Genomic DNA, 22,056 nt, shown 5'->3' with positions numbered 1-22,056 from the left:
AACGTTAGGGCCATTGCCCCAACAAGCCCACTTTGTTCTTTTGTACCTGCAGAGCGACAGGAAGAACTCAAGAGCTCTGAGTGTGCCTTGGGAACCCAAGATGCTTTGCTCTTCTCCACTTTGATTTTTACCAGACAGGAAGGGCTGCTGACTGGGGCTGGTTGTGGGGACAGTGGAACCTCTCAGAAGTCTCGCCTCCTACATAGCTGTCCCCTCCCCCAGGACATGCAAAATCAGTCCTCACCAACTCCAACACTTGCCAAGTACAGCTGAGGGAATGTGGTCACCTGGACATGACCCAGGTCATTCTGCCCTTTTCTCTCAGCCCAGGACTGAATAGAGAAGGGCACTCCCTCTACTTCAGGCTCAGGGAGGAGGCCCTTTTGTAAGGGTGTTGATAACCAACACCCTAACACTTAAACTGTGGGACTCCAACAGTGTAGCAAGGATGGTCTCACATGGTTGGAAGCTTCATAGTATCATGGTGGATGGGGTGAATAAACAGGGGTAAATTACTGCTGGTACAAGGCAATAGGATTCAAATGGAACTCTGTGTAAGTGGCGAGGGCACGGGGGGGTGGGGGGGGGAGAGCATGTGTGCCAGTACTGGGACTTGAACTAAGAGCATGGGTGCTATCCCTTAGTTTGGGTTTTTTTTTCTTTTTTTTTTTTTTTGCTTATGTGGTACTGGGGAATTGAACCCAGGGCCTCAGGCATTCAAGGCAAGCGCTCTACCACTGAGCCACCTTCCCAGCCCAATCCCTTTGTTTTTTTTTATTCAAGGCTAGTACTCTACCACTTGAGCCACAGATCTACTTCTGACTTTTTGCTGGTAAATTGAAGAGTTTCATGGACTTTCCTACCCTTACTGGCTTTGAACTACAATGATCAGACCTCAGCCTCCTGAGTAGTTAGGATAACAGGCAGGAGCTACCGTCACCCAGCTTCACATGAAACGTTGGAGAATTCAAATTGTCCTTAAGGCTTGAAGGGTCTCATTGGCTGCTTCTCCAGCTTTCCTGGAAGTCCTTACCTATGTGGTCTCAGTCTTAGATTCTATGTAGATCCTTTCTAGCTCCTCAGATCACAGGAACTTACTACTTCCATCTTATTTCCTAGTGCTTGAAAACCTCCCCGTTCCCCGAATCTCTTCCTTTGAAGGCCCAAGCCTGAGGGAGTAGAGACCTATCAGGAGAAACACCCCAAGTCTACATCCTGCCCCAATGCCATTTTCTCTCTCTCTCTCTCTCTCTCTCTCTGGTTAATCATGGGCTTGAACTCAGAGCCTTGGCACTCTCCCTTAGCTTTTCTTTTTGAGGCTAGTGCTCTACCACTTTGAACCACAGCTCTACTTCCGGCTTTCTGGTGGTTCATTGGATATGAATCTAATGAACTTCCCTGCCTGGGCTGGCTTCAAACTTCTATCCTCAGATTGCAGCTGTTAGCCTGAGCCCTCTCTAGGTTCATTTCAACAAGTTCTCCCTTTCCCATTTTTTATCCCTCGTCCATGTTTTCTTCTTCCCTTATAGGATTACTAATAGGACAAGACTCCAAGGCCATGTACAAAATGCCTTGATGGGGCAGAATAAGGAAGTGATGACTTAAGTTTTGTCCACTAATTTCCCCGGGTCTTCCCCACCTTGGTAATGGATAATCTACCTCCAAGATACTGACTATGGCCTACCTTGCTCTTGACCCTGGAGGTCACATGCATGCAAAACCACAAGGATGCAGGCAGACATTCTTTTTCTAGAATCCAAGGTTATGTCAGAGTAAGCTGAAGAACAGGAAAGAAATCTGACCTAACCAATAGAATGAGCCCTTCTCTCTCTTGGGTCTGGACACTCCCAGAGGAAGAATGTGGATTATGATGGAAGAGGAAGAGAGAGCACCAGGGTAACCAGAGACTAAACGGTAGGATGCCTAACCCTGTGGTTCCCTCTTGTGCATAAATGCAGCCAGAAGTGATAAGAAGTTACTGTAGGGTCTTTGTGAAAGAGGAAAGCACAGAGGGACAAAAATTGAAGCAAACTGGATGACTCTGGAGCATTGAAGAACCCAGACTGAGCTATGTGTGTAGTACCTCAGCTATCTACCACTATTAACTCGTGTGTGTGTGTGTGTGTGTGTGTGTGTGTGCGCGCGCGCGCGCGCGCATACATACTAGTACTGGGGCTTGAAGCTGGTACTCTACCATTTGAGCTACACCTCCAGTTCCAGATTTTTTAAATTTAAGTAGAGATAAGAATCTCAAAGAAAAAAGAAAAAAAAAAAGAATCTCAAAGAGAGCTGGGAATGTGGCTAAGTGGTAGAAGGCTTGCCTAGTATGCATGAAGCACTGGGTTTGATTCCTCAGTACTACATAAACAGAAAATTCTGGAAGTGCCACTATAGCTCAAATGGTAGAGTGCTAGCCTTGAGCAAAAGAAGCTCAGGGACAGTGCCCAGGCCCTGAATTCAAGCCCCAGGACTGGGGGGAAAAAAGGAATCTCAAAGACTTTTCTGCTCAGGCTGGCTTTGAACTAAGATCCTCAGATCTCAGACTCCTGAGTAGCTAGTAGAGATGTGAGCTATCAGCAGTCAGCACTATCACCCTTTTTTTGCAAGGCATGAGAGTCCAGGGAAAAAAAACAGCAAAGGGACATGGTTTAAAGTGAATAAATAAATGAAAGTCCTGAATTCCCTTGTAGGTGATTTCACAATTAATGAAATTAGCATTTGATATTTGAACTCTTGCTTAACCCTCCCAGTTCTACAACCTATTGCTATGTTTTTACTGATGTGGCAGTGGGATTTAAAGAAGCCAAAAGATTTGACCAAGATCGCAGAGCTAACAAGTGGCAAATGTGAGATTTAAACACATGATTTCCACTAGAAGTTTCCATTCCCACGGTGCAGACTCAAAGCAACTCTCAGTCCAGGGTAAGGGTGGAAGTGGCCGATGGTACAGGCCTGCTACCACTCCAGGGGCAGACTGGGAAACCACAAGCCCCAGCTCCATTATGAAGGTCGGATTCCACCCTTCACCTTAAGTCCCCAAATAACCTGAAAAGACCACAACTCCCTCTGAAACAAAGCTATTCTGTGTGTCAACTCACCCCCACCCCCTACCAAGGCCAGGATCCAGTTTTCTGATAGCTCTAAGTTCATTATTGGCTCAGAGGTACTGGACGGGAGCCCAGTTTCTAATTCTCAGGCTTGCTATCAGTCTGTAAAGGCCAGGGTTATTTCCACCACCTCTTCAACTTCCATGGAGTAGGAAGTATTCTCATGTGAAGAGCTAAAATGCCACATCAAACCTATTTCTGCCAAGACCTCTTTAAACAAATCCTAATATAATAAAGTTTTAGCCCTGGAAGTCACCTTTTGAGTTTCCGGAATGGAAAAAAAGACTCAAAGAAAATGAAAACAAATTGGAGGTAGTCCTTGGGAGATTCCTCAGAACAGGAGAAATGAAGTCCACAGGAAATCAGTCTTTACTTCCTGGCTGGGGAATGATCTGTGCTTCTTTGGGCACTTGCTATTATGGAGCTTATCCTTGAAACTCTGAGTTATATGTCCAGTTGTATAAGTTGGTGTAGTTGGTGATGACCCCAGAACAAAACTACAGGAGAATCTGGTCACTAGTGGTCTTCTCTAGAAACTTCTCTATAAAGCCACTTTTACTCTCTCTTCCACTCCTTCCAGGCACACCACTGATCTACACCCACCAGCTCCCAAACTCTTTATTAAAATAAAGCATGGTCCAAGGCTGGTGGCTCATGCTTGTAATCCTAGCTACTCAGCAGACTGAACTAGGAGGATCACAGTTCAAAGCTAGCCTGGATAGGGAAGTCTGTGAGACTCTGATCTCCAATGAAGCACCAGAAAAACTGCAAGTGGTGCTGTGGCTCAAAGTGGTAGAGGGCTACTAGCCTTAAGCACCGAGGCCGAGTTCAAGCCCCACAACTGACAAAAATAAATTAAATAAAATGAAGTATAGAATTGAAACCAGTTTGTACAACCATTTAAAGATAATATTAAAAAATAAGGTAAAGCATAGTTATTTAAATGTAAACTATGAATTTGCACCTAATTTTCTTTTGTATTTAAAAATGCCACTTGTTTTTATCAGTTTAAAGAAATATTCAGTTAGATACAGACTAGTGACATCACTACTACATCTTGAATTTTCCCTCCCTTTTAAAAACGGTGTTTTGAAAGTCTCTTATCTGAGTTGGTTTTAGACACTGTAACCACATATCCTGAGACACCCTAGCATCAAAACCTTCAGCAATCTCTGGCAGTCACTGATAAAGAGCTCTCTGCTGATGGTTTCTTAGCATTTCTAAGAAAGTTCCAACCATTTCCCCCCCTGTGGCCTCTTATGTTTTAGTCTTTCTAACAGGTCCTAACGTGGGGAAAAGGGAGAAAAGATTGAACTACTCTTCTTTCTACAAATATGAATTGTTTCCCTGGATGAGAACATATTTGCTGTCAGATTACCAATTCTTCCCTTCAATAATTGCTATTCTTCCCTCATTCCTCCCTCCTCCCCTCATCTCTAATGCTAGGTCTCTGACATACAGTGAAAGCCTTCATTACCACAAGCCCTATAGTTGTATGGCTACCACAACCCCCTGTTTTAAAAGGCCTTTTTGTGAGGGGATGTGGATGTAGCTCAGTGGCAAAGTTCCTGCTTAGCACATTGGATCTCCCACACTGCGATCTAAATGAAGAAACAAATAAGTAAATAAACAGCCTGTTGTGGAAACACGTCATTGATAAGACTTTAAACTGTGACATACATCCCTAGTTTTATATTTACCATGCTTTACCACTCTGCTACGTATCCAGCCACCTCGGATTGTATTTATGACTTCTGTTAATATTTGTCACTCCACGTTCCCAGTATTTTGTTGTTGTTGTTGTTGTTGTTGTTGTTGTTGTTTTGGTGGGCCAGTCCTGGGGCTTGAACTCAGGACCTGGTAGCTGGTCCTTGAGCTTTTTTTGCTCAAAGTTAGCACTTTACCACTTGAGCTCCAATTCCAGCCTTTTGCTGGTTCATTGGAGATAAGAGTTTCATAGACTTTCCTGCCCGAGCAAGCTTCCAACCATGATGCTCCTATCTCAGCCTCTTGAGTAGCTAGGATTACAAGTGTAAGCCACTGATGCCCAGGTTTTTCTTGGAGACAGTCCACTCATCCACCCATAAAGCAGTCCTGGGTCAAGAGCATCCTTTGCACTCCTAACTGGGAAACAACAGGCCTGCACAAGCATCAACTCCCTCTCTTCCTGACCTTTCTAGCCCTTGGTGATGTCTTGGAATGCAATGAAACATGCAAAGAATGTGGTTTTATAATTCTACTTTCTATGCTGAATCTAGACTATTAGCATTCAAGCCTGGAAGATGCTAGATCTTCCTTAGGAGGATTGGAGTCTTGATTATGTGGCAGATCTCTGAAATCTATTCCCCATTAGGCAAGATGAAAAGTTTTGCTCAAGATAGAAGCTGAACTTTGGAAAGGATTCCTCTTCTGAACGTCACCTCCAATTAGATAAAGACAAGATCAGATAAGGGGAGTTAAGTTAAAGATACCACTGTCACCATCTTTACAGGAGGCTTAAGGGCCCAGACTTACCAGCCTAGGCTTTAGAAATTCTCTTCTTGATGCCGAATGGGCTTGCACTTTCCAGAAATACTAAAATAAGGCAGGAAGTAGAGCTAAGTCAAAACAGATAAGGATCTGGGACTTTTACAGCAGGATTTTTCAGATAACTTTTAATTAAAGTTTCTCTAACTCTCCTGCCACAACCGGGCTCTATCAGTACAGCATAAATCCACAGGGGAAAAAGTGGGCACAGGACTTTGATCTCCTACCAAGTTCCAACTTGTGCTCTCCTAAGATATTTTTTTTTCCTTTCCTCTCAAGTAGACCAGCTCTATGCTTAGTAAAGAGAAAAATCCATTTTAAAGCAAATGAAGAATGATGTATGTAAACAGGATGTATGTAAACAGTGCTTTGGGAAGCCTCAGAATAATAGATGGTTCTCAAATAGCCCAATTCAGTCATTCTAACTTTGGGCTTCTAGGGTTGTTTCAACATCTAGGCCTTCTCTCAAGTTCTCTGCTCATCTCCACCCTTCCAATACCCAAAGCTATAGAAAGGAAGCTATGCCTCTGTTGGGGGGCAGGGTGTATTTTTAATTGGTAGGCTTCCCTGGGAAGCTGACAAAGGGGCAAGAAACAGAGTTCAAGCATCCCTAAACACTCTATCTAACCCTCCTGACCTGCTTTTGCACTGTAAGATCTACCAGTTGCTCCCCACTCCTTCTGCTTCCCTTTAAGTGAAGAAGCAGCGCTTTCCCAGGACATCGAGTTGCTCCTCAAATCTGTTCCCTACTGAGTCTCAAGGTTTATCTCGCTACCTTATTTCTTGGGTGCAAAATCCTAAAGATCTCTAACCAGTGGTTTGTTCATTGAGAAGGAGCTACATGGGAAAACTGGATTAACTACACACACGTACACACACACACACACACACACACACACACACACACACACACACACACACACACACACACACACACACACACACACACACACACAATGTTCCTCAACTTGTAATGGAGTTCTGTCTTGACATATTCCTTGTAAATGGACAATATTTAGGTGGAAATAACATACCTAGCCACAACAATAAGTGTCTTAGTGGTTTTCCCTGATGATCATGTGGCTGACTGGGAACAATGAGAGACTAGTACGCCATGTATTGCCTGGAAGATGATCAAAGTCCAAAATTTAAAGTATGGTTTCTACCCAATGTATATTGCTTTCATACTATTATAAAGTAAAACAACAACAACAAAATTTTAAGTTGAATTATTATTAGTTGAAGGCTGTCACACTTTCTTCAACTTTTAAGTTAGAAAGATTTGATTTCCTGGAATTAAAGCTTGCACCGAACCTCAGGGAATTTCAAACTTAATAGTTTTCCATCTTCATTTTAAAAAAAATCAGCAGGTTGCTGGGCATAGGTGGCTCATCCAATAATCCTAGCTACTCAGGAAACTGAGATTTGAGGATTGTGGTTCGAAGCCAGTCTGGACAGGAAAATCTGTGAGACTCTTATCTCCAATTAACCACCAAAAAATCTGGAAATGGAGCTGTGACTGGAGTAGTAGAATGCTGGCCTTGAACAACAAAGCTAAGTGATTGTGCTAAGACCCTGAGTTTAAGCCCCAGGACACACACATACACACATACACCCACACATAAACCAGCAGGTTTCAATTCTGAGGTTGCATTTCTCAGTCTTTGTTTAGAAACCTATTATGGTATGCCAGTATCACTGCAATGGATGAGTTTAAAAAAAAAAAAAAAGGAAGAAAGAAATGGATAATGAATTCCAAGAAACTTCTTTCTCTAAGGACCTGAACATGTCTAATTTCAAAACCACTGCAGGAGAGCAGTTTGAACTCACTGTTCATTGATGATGCAAAGCTGGCCTTCTAGTCATTTCACTGTCACCTTTTTACTCCCTTCATTTGTGGGTGATTTGAAGACAGAGACTTTTCTGTAACCACTCACTTTCACTCAGTAGCTGAGCCAGGGTTTAGCTCTACAAGTGTACTTCACCTGTTTCATATGCTCTCCAGCATTTTCCATTTGCAAGGCAGCTTTCCAACCCCATTATTTATAACAACTTCACAGTCTACAAAAACGTCTTTACAATCATATTCCCATTAGATCCTTAAAATTGCATTGTACGATAGGCATGCATAATGACCACTTTCCAGATGGAGACCCAGAGGTTTCCTTGGCTAATTAAATGACAGAGCAGGAAGGGAGGAGAGCCATCTATATTTTGTGTGCTCTAACTACACTTTACTGCCTCCCAGACAGTATTGTTTCCAAACTTTTCGTAGGCTAGACAGTCTCTGGAGGAAAGTAAGTTGAATGTACTTATGGCCTCAGAAAGTGTAAATAAAAACCTGAAGTGTCCAAAATCAAGGCTCGATGCCATATGATGTGACTAGGAAATACTACTGAAGTGTGTTCTGGCGCTGGATAAAAGATCCAAACTCTTGTCTCATCGAAGGAGAAGGTCACAGGCTGGGAGTGCCTTTCGTCCTGTCTTGGGGGCCTCAGTTTCTCCATGGATGAGGCTAGAATCTAAATGAGTCTGGGTAGGTCTCTTGAGGTCCGGCTGAGAATTTAAAGTAGTTCAAAGTGACCGGCCGGCGGAGGTCCAGGGATCCCTGGCAACCGGGAGAGGGGGGGGTGTGCGGGCACCTCGTGCAAATCCTAGGCGCGGGGGTGGGGGGTGCGGGCCAGGCCTGGCACAGGGCACCCTGCCAGCAAGGTGCCAGCCTCCCAGGCGGCAGGGCGGGCATCCCGGCAGGCACTAGGGCGGAGGCCCGAAAGCCAGCCCAAGCACAGCCAGCCCCACCGGAGTCCCCAGTAATTCCCACCACCCAGGGATCAGCAGGGCGCCAAGGGTTACGCATGCGCGCCGCCTCCGGCCCCCCGCGGCGAAGCCTGCGCGTGCGCCCAATTAACAGTGCTCTAGGCCCGGGGATTAGGACGGGCCTCACTTGCAGGGCAGAGCCCTCACTTGCAGGGCCGAGCGCAGGAGATCATCACAGAGTCTAGACTGCGAAAGCAGTGGTTCTGAGTGCTGATTAGGACTCCTGATTCCGGGGCCCCACCCTGGCCCTTGACCACCCAAGCGCGTCCATTCCGGAATCACCCCAGGTAGCGGCTGAGATGAGTGGTCCTCCACGGCTGCGTGGTGCGCCCAACCGGAGCGGGGACCCCGTGGCAGATATCCGGTGTGGAAGAACTCGCACTCCTGTGACTCCCCCGTTCTTCCCTCTCCCTCTCCGGCTGCCGGCTGCCTTTCCTAGCCTGGTTTAATCAGTACCAGGCAGGCTGGCAGGAAGTCCATTCACATTGGTTGGGCTAACTGAAAAGTCTCTTTCCCAGAATATCAAAAATCCCCATCCAGCTACTCCACATCAAAGCTCAGTCCTCAGCTTTGACTCTCGCCCAACTATGCCTCAGCTTACCCAGGGTTTGGTGCACCCAGGAGAAAGTTTTCATACCCACCCCAACTCCGCCCCTAGCAAGCAGTGGCCCCAAAGAGTGTGTTCTGTCCTTCTCCCACTGTCCCTCTCCGTTCCCCCTCCCACCACAAAGGAAAGCCAGTCCACCCAACAAGAACAAGAATATAAAACTTGAATGTGAAAGTGTGTGTGTACGCATGCGCACACAACAGGGCACCTACAGCTGGAAGGCTCTGACCCATTCCTGTGCGTTGGATTCTGGCTCGACTTTAGGCACATTCAGTATCAGACAGTGGCTTCCATCCAAGGCAGCTGGATCATGTGTGCAGACAGCCCCTTTCAGCAGCTCTGGGCGGGGAAAGGACACTCCCTTGCGGACTCTCACGAGAGGCAGGCAGAAATAACCAGAGCTGAGATTCTCACACACACTCACAACCCCTGTTGAGGTCAGCAAGGTCTCTCCTCAGGACAAGGCCTGGAAGACAGCTTGTCCATGTGAGCAGAGTGGGGGGAATTTGAGGTGTAGACACTAAGGCCCTTTTGCCTTCCAGACTCCCCCTGTGCTCTAAGGCAAGAGCAGCTCGCAAAGCTGCCAGGCTTGTTAGACTGTGGGCAATTCCACTCCCTGGGCTGGTTCTCAGGAGTGCTCTGCAGTATCGGGTTGGTGGTTCTCTAAGCAGTTCCAACACTGCCAAGAACTGTGTCATCGCCTGTGCTGCCCCTCCATATCAGTCCTGTCCTAGCCTGGCTTGTCTCAAAACCTCAAGACTATAGCTCTTTCCGAGAAAGCCAGGAACACAGCTGTGAGTTCTAATCCCTCGGGGCAGTTCCAACACTCCCTCCTGGCTCCAGATGTAAAGGAACAGCTGTGGGGGTGGCAAGAGGCCCAGTTGGCAGTGAAGCAGGGCCTGGAGGATGGAGAACAAAGGCTGGAGATGCAGGCAAACGACAGGGCTGTTAGGATTCTAGGGACTTGGGGCAATCGCATCCCCTGGCCTGGTGACTGGCTGAGAGACCTTGCCAAATCCCTCCAGCAATGTCCTCCACCCTGCTCACCCCAATTCTGGCGCCTGTGCTGCTGGCAGGACTTTCATGGGCTCCATTTTAATTCCCACTTAGTGTGAGAGCAGAGCCAGCTGTCTGACTCCGCCCCATCCTTAATATATGCACCTCCCAGAGTACAGTTTTGCTAATTAAAGAATGAGGGACGGGCTGGGAAGGTGGCTCAGTGGTAGAGCGCTTGCCTTGCATGCCAGAGGCCCTGGGTTCGATTCCTCAGCACCACATACGCAAAAAGAAAAAAGCCGGAAGTGGCGCTGTGGCTCAAGTGGTAGAGCGCTAGCCTTGAGCTGAAGAGCTGAGGGACAGCACCCAGGCCCAGAGTTCAGGCCCCACGACCGGACCCAAAAACAAACAAACAAAAAAAAAAGAATGAGGGAAAGGAAGGAAGATGGAAAAGGATTCTCAGAGGAAGTCACCCCCATCTGGCCTCCTCTATCCTCCCTTCTTTCCTTCCCCTGAGAAATGTACCAGGATACAGGATGCCAGGTTGGGTGCCCACAGACAGGGCTACTCCAGACAAAGCTTGCTTGCTTGCTTTGCAAGGGTGGTAATTCACAACTAAACACCAAGCACCATCTCTGTAATAATGACTCCCCAAATGACTATGTCCTGCTCTGGTCCATCAAGCCTTCGTGCTGTCATGCCCCAACGAGATCCTCCCCAACCTGAAAGAATACAGGCCTCGTAACTGCTTCCGTTTTAGGAAAAAAAATATTTTAATGGTAGGTTTGAAACCTCTCTTCAAGCTGAGGTCCCCTTCTCGGTGGAACCCCCTTCCCAGTGCTCTTCCCATGCCTGCTGGGAGGTAGCAGCCCCTCTCTGGAGGACACATACCAATTCCCAATGCCTCCACCCTCCTGCGAGGCTAGCTCGGGGTCTGGGCCTTAGTTTGCCCATCACATGGAAGTTTTTATAAAAAGTGGGCAGAACACTGTACCGTGCCCCTTTTCTAGATGCCATGGGACCAGCCCACAGCACATTCCTACCCCTTAATTAAATAGCCCATTAAATAATCTCTCGGTGCTGGCAGAGAGCGTTTGCCTTGGCAACAAGTCCTCTGCCTTGGCCGGGCTCTGAGGCCTCAGTGCCTCTACCCTGGCTGGATCCGGGCCCCACATGAGCAGCCAGGGGCATGGCCTCATTTCAGATCTGGCCAGTCTGCGACGCCCTCCCCCTCAGTGGAGGGTGAGTGTAAGTGGGTAGTGCTGGCACAAAGCACCCACACCGCAGATGGGGATCATCCAGGCAGCACAATGGGCAACCCACAGGTTTAGGTCTTGCCGAGTCAGAAGTATGTGAGGTTCTTGACCGCTCCGATTTCCAGCATCCGCTTGATAGCCAAGGCCTCTTGGGAGACATTGTGGCCTGACCCCTGTGGATACAGCCGAGAAAGTAAACTCAGGGGCTCTTAGGGACTTTTTTGCCTCAGCAAAGTCTCTCTGCCCCTCCCTATGGCCCCATATCTCTTGGGAGGTCTCTTTCCTGTGTCCACTCTAGGATGAAAACAAACTATGTGGCCAAATATAGAGGATGCCTCAGTGCCAGCTCTGACTCTGAATGACCCTACTGCGAGCAGCTTCTGGGCCCCTGCACCTCTGGTTACCTGACCCCTAGACCTATCTGGCCTAGGGAACTCCTAAGCAGGACCACTTACCGCCATGGACTTGAGTGTGATCTGTTCATAGTAGTGAATGGTCTGCTTCTTGTTGTAGGCATCTGGGTAGCCAAAGCCAGCAATGTGCACCAAATCACAGAGATGGAGGGCCAGGGTGATGGCCAATAAGCCTGTGGTCGGCTTCTGAGGGACAAAAGGTAGAAGGGTATTAAAAGGAATCCTGCTCTTTGCCTGTCTTCTGGGCCTGTGTTCTGTAGCTGGAGCTCAGAGCCTTCCGTAGTCACGGAAATGTCCCTTACCCGCATGATCCAACAGGGATGCCTTAGGCCAACTGAGCGTATGAGGGCAGCTGAGTGCAGCTGAGGAACTGAGTTTTATTTGTTTGCAGAGCCAAGGGTGACACCCAGGGCCTCTTGCATTCTAGGTGAATTCTCTATCACTGGGCTATACCACCAACCCTAATTAAGCTTTAAATTTAAATAACCACATGTGGCTAGTGGGTACTGTGAGATTAATCTTGATGACCAACGTGACTGGGCTGAGAAGTGAGTTGCAGATAGGAGACAAGTAAAGCTCTGGGTATATCTGGGAGGATATTTCCAGAGAGGATTAACCAAGTGGTGAGACTTGCCACAAATGTGGGCAGCACATTTAGGCTTGGGGCCTAGAAGGAATAAAGGGGAAAAAGGAGAAAACCCACTAGTAGAAGCATTCTCTCCCCCCCCCTTGCTTCCTGACCACCATGAGGTGAACTGCTCTACTCTAATGTGCCTTCTCCAACATGATGAGCTGACATCACTGAAACCAGAGCCAAATTAAATCCTTCCTCTCTTAAGTTGTTCATGTCAGGCACTCTGCCACAGCAACAGAAGTCTGAGTAACAATAGCTTCCACACTAGATCTTACAACTTTAAACATCTTGGGGAAGGTCTGGGGTTCTAGTGAAAAAAACAACATCCAGTACAGGAAATATTACCATCTTAATGCTACCTATTGCTTTTGGAGTATGTGTCAGACACTGCATTGAATCTTAACATAGTATGATACATCATCACATCTATCCCTCTCCAAAACACAGGCAGACATTACCACTAGCTCCATTGGGGAAACTGAGGCTTTTGAATATTAAGCCATTTTCTCAAAGAAGGGAAGGTATCTGTCCTCTTCCAAAGCGGGGCAGGGTGGGGGACTCTCAATCAGACAATCATATACTCAGTGCCATCTAATCCTTCATGGATGGGCTCTGGTCTGTAAAGTGGGGCTGACCATCCCTTTCCCACCTTTACTGTACTCTAAAGACCCCACTTCCTCCATGCCTGCTTTAGCCACAGGGATGGGCAACCTGATAAATAAACTTCACAAATCTTGACTTCCTCAGCTCCAATAACCAGCTTTTGGAGAATATTATCATCTGTCTGCTCCCATTTGGGAACCACTTCCAAGACTCAGCCAGGCCTCTTAAACCAGCTTTTTCCTGGCATTCCTGATGTCTCGTTTCTACCCCCTCATAGGCATTTTTCCTTACCCATGAGCTTTAACAGTCCAGTGCACTCTCATCCAGTCTGGGCCACTTGCAAAACCTCAAGGCCACACCTCCTAGCCGGCTCTGCCTGGGTGCACTCCTCACACTCCCTCCCTACGTTCTTCGTAGTAGATAACTATAACACCACCTACCCCACTGTCCAAGCTAGAAATCTAGTATTGCTCATAAACTTCTCAATTCTTTTTCTTTGGGGGGGGGGGTCAGTCATGGGGCCTGAACTCTGGGCCTGGGTGCTGTCCCTCAGCATTTCAGCTCAAGGCAAGAGCATTACCACTTGAGTGAGCCACAGCACCACTTCCCATTTTCTGGTGGTTTACTGGAGATAAGAGTCTCATGGATTTTCCTGCCTGGGCTGGCTTTGAACCTCAATCCTCAGATCTCAGCCTCCTGAGTAGATTGGATTATAGGTGTGAGCTACCAGCACCCAGCTCAATATTTTTTTCATTTTCTGCATTGATGGATTCTCCATTTATTCTCAGAGTTAACTATATCCCATGTGTACTTATATACCAGAATATGAACTTCTCATTTCTATCCATAACACAGCGGTTATGGGCACAATTATAAGAGGACCCCAGTGACCCTCACTCTTGCATAATCTGTTCTCCTCCTAGGCATATGGAACCTAACAGGGTAAATATATTTCACTATAAAATTTCACTTCCTATGGCACCTTTGTTCATAAGTAGAAAGACTACCCCTAATCTAATCACTTGAGCCTCTAAATCTGGGTGTCATGATCAGAAAGGGAGAAAGACTGATACTTGAAGCATAAGGAAGATTTATCCTGCTGTTTCTGGCCTGAAGATGGAGGAGCCAACCACAAGCCAAAGATGCCCCCTTACCCAGCCCATGCCAGCAAGGACACAAGGACCTCACTTCTACACCCGGAGGAATCCAATTCTCTTATCAGTAAGAATAAGCTTAGAAGTGAAGTTTTCTCCAGAGTCTTCAGACAAAAACTCAGTTCTTATATTCAGCCTTGTAATACTTCCAAACAAAGACAGGACTATAAGAAAATGTGTGAATATTGTTTTAGGTCACTGAGCTTGCAGTAATTAGGCAACAGTAGAACATGAATACAATGTCAAGTCTGTTACCTTCTCCCCTTTTTCCTTCCCCACTGCCAAGGGCTGGATTCAGGTCCTTGCCTTCTCTTAACTCCCTCTCCAGCCTTTACACCATCTTCATACCTCATCCATGGCATAAAAAGATCTCCTGTTGCCCCTTAACTAAGCTAAAACAGCTTAGTGCTGGAATTACTGTTTGGCCTTGCCAAATGAAATGCTTTTCCCATCATAATTCTTCCAGGCGCAACCCCAGGACCCCAGCTAGTTCAGCAGAAATCTGACTGTCCTCAGTTCCCTCCACACTTAGAACAACTCTATCACCCCACGGTGCTACCTGAAAGCTTCTACTAGACTGAGACTCCTTGGGGCAAAGAGCATGCCTCACCTGTGGAGGCTGCAGGCGCTGAGTCTGGCATTGAGCAGGCATCCCACAGGCCACGTCGAGTAACAGCAAACATTCAAGAATAAAATCATTTACTCAAAACTTGGCAGACACTGATTGAGAGGACACTATGTTCCATATCCATGATTGACATTATACATAATTAATTATCTTCTTGATTCTACAATGGCCTTAAAAGGTCAGTACTAATATTATCCTCACCATACATAGTAAGTAGTACAGAGAAAGAGTAAACAAATGCAGTAGTGGTGCTCACTAGACACTATGTTGAAAATGAGCTAAACAACTTGTGGGTAGGAATGGGAGGGAAAAACTGGGAGAGAGTGAGGGAAGGGGTGACATTGTCCAAAAAGAAATGTACTCTTTATCTGGGTGCCAATGGCTCATGCCTGTAATCCTAGCTACTCAGGAGACTGAAATATGAGGATCATGGTTCAAAGACAGCCCAGTCAGGAAAGTCCATGAGAGGCTTATATCCAACAAACCACCAGAAAATCAGAAGTGGCACTGTGGACCAAAGTAGTAGAACCCTAACTTTGAGTGAAAAAGCTCAGGGATAGCACCCAGGTCCTGAGTTCAAGTTCCATGACACAGAGAGAGGGGAGAGAGAGGAAAGAGAAGAGAGAGAGGGGAGAGAGGAGAGAGAGACAGAGACAGAGAGACAGAGAGAGAAAGAGTATTCTTTACCTGATTTATATAACTGAAACCCTTCTATACATCATACATCACTTTAATAAGAATAATACAAAAAATTAAAAAGAGTCCTATTTGTGCCTGTTGATTTACCCCCTTCCTATCCCTATCCTATCTAAGACATGTGGAGAAATATTTAGGAAGCCACAACAAAGCTTAACATACACCAACTGAAGACCACTGGGGCACTGAGAACTCAAAGCCATGACACAAACCTACCATGCCTCCAAAAATTGGCACACCATTCCAAACCATGACATACAAAGCCGACTATTGAAGCTGAGACTCTTCTAACCTAACTAGATCAACATGTCCCAAGATAAGAACACAGACTACATAGTTAATAGTAACTGCACAGACTCACACTATTCCAAAGATAGGACAGGGAATGTTCCAGCAGCTCCCAGTTTATAGAGACTGTCCAGTGTCTGCCAAAGCCATCCTCTAAGTCCAGCTCTTAAACTCTAATAGAGACCTTTCACTCATTCCCACTCTGAAGCTGTCCAGTGGTTCCCTAAAGTATGTGTTCACTCTCTCTCCCTACAGCTGGTTAATCAACCTACCTTTGATTACAGGTGCATTCCTGAAGGTCAAGAGTGACTTGCTATCTCTTATCTGCCCCCACTTCAAGGGTTCCTCCACAGCTTCTTACCCAAGGCCCCCCCACCCTCCAGGCCTGGCGTTCCTGTCAGTAGCCCATCACCTGTTTGATTTTGCGTGGTTGTTGTAGGGGCAGGCTCAGGAGTTTGTCAGCTGCAATCTCCATGAAGAAGGGGTTGAGAATCCGCACCTGTTTGGGGTTGACATCCCAGATGAGGGGAGGCTGTTTCCAGAAACCTTTTCGCACCTAGAGGGAAGAATTGGAATGGAGAGAGAAAATAATGGGTGAAGATTTGTTTCTTTTATCTAAACAGGTCAATGATCTTCAGACAAAGAAGGGGACCCTAGGAAAGAATGGGGGTAAGGGAGAGGAAGAGGGAGAGAGAGAGGGAAAGAGAAAAAAGAGAAGTGGGGGAGAGAGAAAGAAGGCAGGGGCAGCCCTCAGAGTCCAGGTGATAAGATCAGAGTGTGGGGTCGAATCATTGCCCACTTCCAGGATATCCAGGCAAGGAAGTAGAGGCCCAAGTTTTAAACTGGCAAAAAACAAAAAACAAAAACCCCACACCAAACCTTCAGATGGGAAAATTCAGCCTTGGACCAGATGGGGCAGGCTCTTTCTGGGCACAAAAAGGGTGCTGAGCTTATTTCTAGACCGCCTGGGATGACTGCTGGAGAGCTGCTCCGCTCCCAGGTTTCTTACACACATCCAGGGAGCCCTCAACTGTGGGGGAGGAGGCTCCTCCTCTGGCTGCCTCTGCCTGACCCCTGCAGGCTACAGGGCCAGCCTACTAGGACAGCTTATCCACAGCCCTGCAGGACACTGCCCTGGGAGGAAAGCCTGAGGTGCTGCCTGCTGGGAGTCTGATTCATGCTGTCCCCTCAGCAGCTCTTTAGGACTACAGACTGACACTGTGCAGGGGATCCTGACTCAGACAGTGTCCGGACATCTGGGTCTTTTCCTCCCACCTGCCCTCAATTTACCCGCTTTTTGTCACTCAGAATGGTTTCAATCCAGTGGAAGTCCATTGCCTTGAAAGCTACCAAGACCAGAAGCGTGTCTGGGTTGTTCTCCACTTTAGGGTCAAAATGGGCAGACTCCGGGTAGAAGAGACGCATCGTGGTCTTGGAGCCCACATCGCCCTCGTAGCCAGCCACTGGGGCATTGTTCAATCTGGAGCAGGAAGAGAATGCTCATCACAATAGCCTCCAGGCTTGTCTTGGGTCCTGCCTGGGGTCTCCAGTGCCCAAAGGGAAGTGGGAGGGAGGGTCATACGCACCTGATGACTACATCGTACTTGTTGATGGCCTCTCCCAGAGAGCTGTTCCGCAGCCGGTGCCCATTCCCCACCACCACACAGCGGCGGCACTTGAGACTGCCATGAGAAGAGAAGATCAAATCTAGCAGTAGCCCCTAACTCTCAGTGACTAGATATGCCTAGTGCCCATCTCAACATCACCCTTAGCCCGTGGTCCCTGTGGAACAGGCATGGCCAGGTGGTCCTGTTTATAATCCTGCAGCCCTAGGTCCTAAAGGGAGAAGCAATCGAGTAGAGAATGGCAGAGCGAAGAGGAGAAGGAAGAAGCAAGCGCAGAAAGCACCATATAACACCCCACAGCAGAGCCCTCTTGCTGGCTGCCCAGGCTTGTCTGTTGCCATGGTGATACTCCTCAGCAGCATCTGCATGCTCTGGCACGTGGATGCCCAGGCTAGGATGCTGTGGGGAATAGCATATGTGTAGCCCCTGGAAAGAGGCAGGTTAGGAGGGAAGGTCAAATTGGCCCAGGGAACTAGTAGATAGGAGGCTCACTGGGATGGCACTAGGCCAGGATGCTTTGACCCTGAGTCAGGAAAAGGAGAAGGTACCCAGACTGGAATGGTAGGAGTGTCTCCTTACCTCTGGATACTCTCAGGTATGGAGTAGCTGGTGATAGCTAGCACCCGGAGGAGTAGGTCTTCTACAGAAAGAACAAACAGAAGGGACCGAAACAACAGTCATCAGTCTTCTGAAGGCTGCCTGCTTTGTTTTACTCTTCAGTACCTTTTCCTTCCTAACCCTAATATCTGAATATGGCTGAGGCACAGGGCCCAATTCACCTTCTCCCATGTCCCATTCTAGGTCCTTCACCCCCCAGTAGAGCAGACCCAGTCTCTGCCCCTCTCTGTCCCTAGCTTGACACTGGACCTAGGTGTCTCCACTGTCTTTCAGGAAGAAGGACACGGATGACAAAGAACAAACAGTGTAGACAATATGAAGTCGTTCCTGAACTGGGCACAGACTTACCACTTCCCTTAGTCCCGTAGGGCAGCTCATAGGCAGATGGTGTCTTGACCCAGAAATAGTCCTTAAGCTGCAGGAAGAGGGGATGATCTCGGGAGTGGCTACACAGGGTGCGAATGAAAGGGGGATTAATCTAGATGCCAGAAGAAGGCCAAACCTCTGGCTAATGTTGCATGACCTTTCCTTTTCTCCGCAGCCTCACCTAACCCATTTCCACAAGCCTGGCCCCCTCTCTCCAACAAGCCAGCACTGAGACTGAACTTCTTAATCACCTGTCCCTTCTGCCCCTCCCTCCTCATCCTCATGTGCTTACTTGCCAAAGATCTTAGAGGCCTTCCTCTCTGCCTCACCCTGAAAGCACGGCTCCTTCTTCTCCGGGATGGGAAAATAAAAACTGGAGACAGAGAAAGAGAGGAGGGAGCCCCCATCAGAGCTAAGATCCCCAAGGCCAGCATCCCAGGCAGCCTTCAGCTCCACATGACACACAGTTTCCAGGGCACTGGAGGGACTTGTAGAGTGACATCTTCTCAGTCCAAGTACTACTCTGAACACAAATCATGGAGGGACCAGCTCTTCCTGCCCTGCCACACCCCTTACGGAGGAATTATCCAGACCCTCTCTTATCTAGCCCCATCCACCCTCACAGAATGACTCTGCCAAGTAGTTGTGAGAGGAAAAGATCAGGCCCTGGCTCTCAGAACACTGATGCTCTGCCAGGCCCCCTGTCTGACCAGATCCTCTGCCTGCATGTCTCTGAGAAGAAGCAATGGAAGGACACAGAAAGCACACTCACAGCTCAATGTATCTGTCTTCTCGGGAGATGGAATACCACACCATGACAACCAGGACCAGAGCCAGCATGGCCAGGAGCTTCCAGCCTGCAGGGCACATGCACAGAGGAGCTAGAGGCAGAAACAGGCAGGTACAGCCCCAGTCCACCTTCTCCCCTTGCCCTGTTCCGAGCCCTCCACCCCCAGCAGAGCAGACCCAGTCCCTGGCCCTCTCCTGGCCCTCACCTGGGACTGGGATCTGCTGTCCTTCAGAAAGAAGATAGGTCTCTGGCTCCCACTCCCCCACCCCAGAGGGTCCCAGGTACTGCCGAGGCCAGCTTCTGGAGGGGCCCTCCTCCAGCATGGGGAAGCCCCTGGACCACACTCACGGGACTTGCTGATCATGTTCCTCAGCAGGTAGCAGGGTTCCTGGGCAGAACTGTCATCCCGGCTGCCTCGGGCCACCTAGGAGGTAGGAGTCGCAGGTGTCTGTCTAGTTGGCTCCACCAACACCTACCTAGGCACTGGAGCAAGCCATTCCCCTGCCCCCCCTTTCCTCCTCCAGGAAGCACTATAATCCTAGCTACTCGGGAGGCTGAGATCTGAGGATCATGGTTCAAAGCCAGCCTGGGTGGGAAAGCACGTGAGACTCTTATCTACAATAAACTATTCAAAAAAAAATGCTGGAAGTGGTGCTGTGGCTCAAGTGGTAGAGCACTAGCTCAGGGACAGTGCTCAGGCCCAGAGTTCAAGCCCCAGGACCAGAAAAAAAAAAAAAAAAGGAAGGGAAACTGAGGTTCCAGCTCTCAAAGATGAGGTCTTAAGCAAGACCTGCCCACTTGAGCCTCACCATGGGGCTCCCCTCAGCATCTTTCCACATTTTGACCCAGGACAACTCAGATCAAGAAACAAGTGAGTGCCTCTGCTTTGACATGAAAGTTAGGCTAACAGTACCAGAGCCTGATTCGTATCTTAGCTAACTGTAGATGGTCTACTTTTCATCATCTAGAGCTTCCCTGCATTTAGCCACTTCCCTCCACTCATTGGTAATCTCCTGAGACTCCAGCTGGGGCCAGATACTGGGGAGGGATGGAAGATGGTGCTTCTCAATAAAGAAATGGCAGAGATTCCCCCTTCCTGAGCCTCTCACAGTAGGTGGCACCCTGCCACTGAGATACACACACACACACACACATACACACCACACACACACACACACACACACACACACACACACACACACACACACACACACACACACACACACACACACACACACACACACACACACACACACACACACACACACACCACTGCTTTAACTCCCCAGACACTTCTACTCTCCCACAGCAACCTCCAAGTCATTCTCCACTTACAGAGCTCTCTTCATTGCCTTTGTAAGCTGCCTCCTGATCTGCAATTAGCTTAGTTACTTATGCCTCTGCTCTCTGTCTGAACCTATTGGAACAGAAATTCTGTGGGGAGCTGGGCACTGGTGGCTCATGCCTGTAATCCTACTCAGGAGGCTGAGATCTGAGGATCAAGGTTCAGAGCCAGCTCAGGCAGGAAAGGCCATGAGGTTCTTATCTCCAATAAACTACCAGAAAACCAGAAGTGGTGCTGTGGCTCAAGTGGTAGAGCACTAGACTTGGGCTGAAGAGCTGAAAGTTCAAGCCCAGAATTCAATCCCCATGACCGACAAAAAAAAAAAAAAATCTATGGGAATCAAAATTAGGTCCATTCTATTTCCCAGTTCAAACTTCCATCTCCAGTGTGCTGCCTGGAACACAGTAGAAAGAATCAACAATTACTTTGTGGGCTCGAGGTTAGGCTGCCTGTCATGCACAACCCAATTCCTTCTCTGACCCTGATCCCTGGGTTGCCAGGCTGGGAAGTCAGTCTAACAAATCCTTACTGGCCCAAATACATTTATCAGGGTCAGTAACTTGGGCAGCACAAGGGCTCTACTTAGAAGTGAAACATCTTGGACCCCCTGAAAATGTACAAAATCTTTGGCTCCCCTGAAGATTGTAAGGTCAGAATCTAGATTTGAATGTGAGCTACATTCAAGTTTAAGCTCTTGTCAGAGAGTGTTCTTGACAATGGCTGAACAGTATTTTAAAGGAGTTTCTGGATCATAAACTTAGCAATGTCAAGTTCATTGGCCTGTTCCAGCCTAGAATCTGTGTAAGCACCCCAGGCAGTTCTAAGGTGCAGCCAGGTGGAGAACTACTAGGCTGGGTGATCTCAAAAACAGATTTCTCTTCTTGAACTTTGATGGGCTCATTTTGATTCAAGAATGTGGGTTGAGCTCTCTAACCAGCTCCCTGTGGGCCCTGCTGCTTAGCTGGAATCACACTTGGAGTTAACAAAGTTTGGAACATAGATCTTTCCATCTCTAACAGTTCATAACTTTATCAACTACACTCTCCTTCCCCCTCCCTCTCACTGTATCTCCTTGTATATCATCAGTAGGTCACAACACTGACTGCACAGTGCATTGATTTGAGGACTTCAAAATATCCACAGATGTTGATCCCCTCATCAAGATTTGGGTTTTAAAGGCCAATGCCTAAATGCCTCTTCCTATTTATATAAAATAATGTACATACTGAAACAAACTCCAAGATATGGAAACAAAAGACTTTTTTTTTTTAGTGTTTGACGATTCAATCTTCTTTACCTTATATATGGTGTATTCACAGGTATATGTTCAGGAAGGTGGGGGAGGGCACAGTACTTGAGGGAGAAAGGGTGAAAAAGCACAGCAGTGGAGCTCACTGGACACTGATGAAAATGAGCTATTCAACTGGTGGGTGGAGAAGGGAGGGAGGGATGGGAGAGAATGAGGAAACAGAAGACACTGTACTAAAGGACATGTACTCATTACCTGACTCGTGTAGTTGTAATCCCTCTGTACATTACCTCTATAATAACAATAAAGTAAAATTTTTTAATGGTGAATATTTTTAA

At 47.5% G+C, this 22,056-nt stretch overlaps 1 protein-coding gene across 5 annotated transcripts in view; it reads right to left on the bottom strand.

The window, feature by feature from the left end:
• Positions 1-11,282: 11,282 nt before the first annotated feature.
• Positions 11,283-22,056, bottom strand: part of St3gal4 (ST3 beta-galactoside alpha-2,3-sialyltransferase 4) — a 46,852-nt gene continuing 36,078 nt past the window's right edge. For 4 of the 5 annotated variants that reach the window (XM_070038301.1, XM_070038304.1, XM_070038303.1 and 1 more), the window contains 10 exons: positions 19,473-19,548; positions 19,107-19,215; positions 18,627-18,707; positions 18,317-18,414; positions 17,930-17,990; positions 17,312-17,407; positions 17,016-17,205; positions 16,138-16,281; positions 11,765-11,908; positions 11,283-11,482 (listed from right to left, as the gene is read on the bottom strand). In XM_070038301.1, the coding sequence (XP_069894402.1) occupies positions 11,396-11,482; positions 11,765-11,908; positions 16,138-16,281; positions 17,016-17,205; positions 17,312-17,407; positions 17,930-17,990; positions 18,317-18,414; positions 18,627-18,707; positions 19,107-19,215; positions 19,473-19,548 (1,086 nt within the window). In that variant the 3' untranslated portion in view covers positions 11,283-11,395. The remainder of the gene's footprint in view (positions 11,483-11,764; positions 11,909-16,137; positions 16,282-17,015; positions 17,206-17,311; positions 17,408-17,929; positions 17,991-18,316; positions 18,415-18,626; positions 18,708-19,106; positions 19,216-19,472; positions 19,549-22,056) is intronic. The other variant, XM_070038302.1, reaches the window with a different exon arrangement.

Source organism: Dipodomys merriami, unplaced genomic scaffold, assembly GCF_024711535.1.
Source record: "Dipodomys merriami isolate MVZ:Mamm:240054 unplaced genomic scaffold, mDipMer1.0.p SCAF_29, whole genome shotgun sequence".
Classification (NCBI taxonomy): domain Eukaryota; kingdom Metazoa; phylum Chordata; class Mammalia; order Rodentia; family Heteromyidae; genus Dipodomys; species Dipodomys merriami.
Note: the sequence above shows the minus strand (reverse complement) of the source record. Positions and strands in the feature narration are given on the sequence as shown.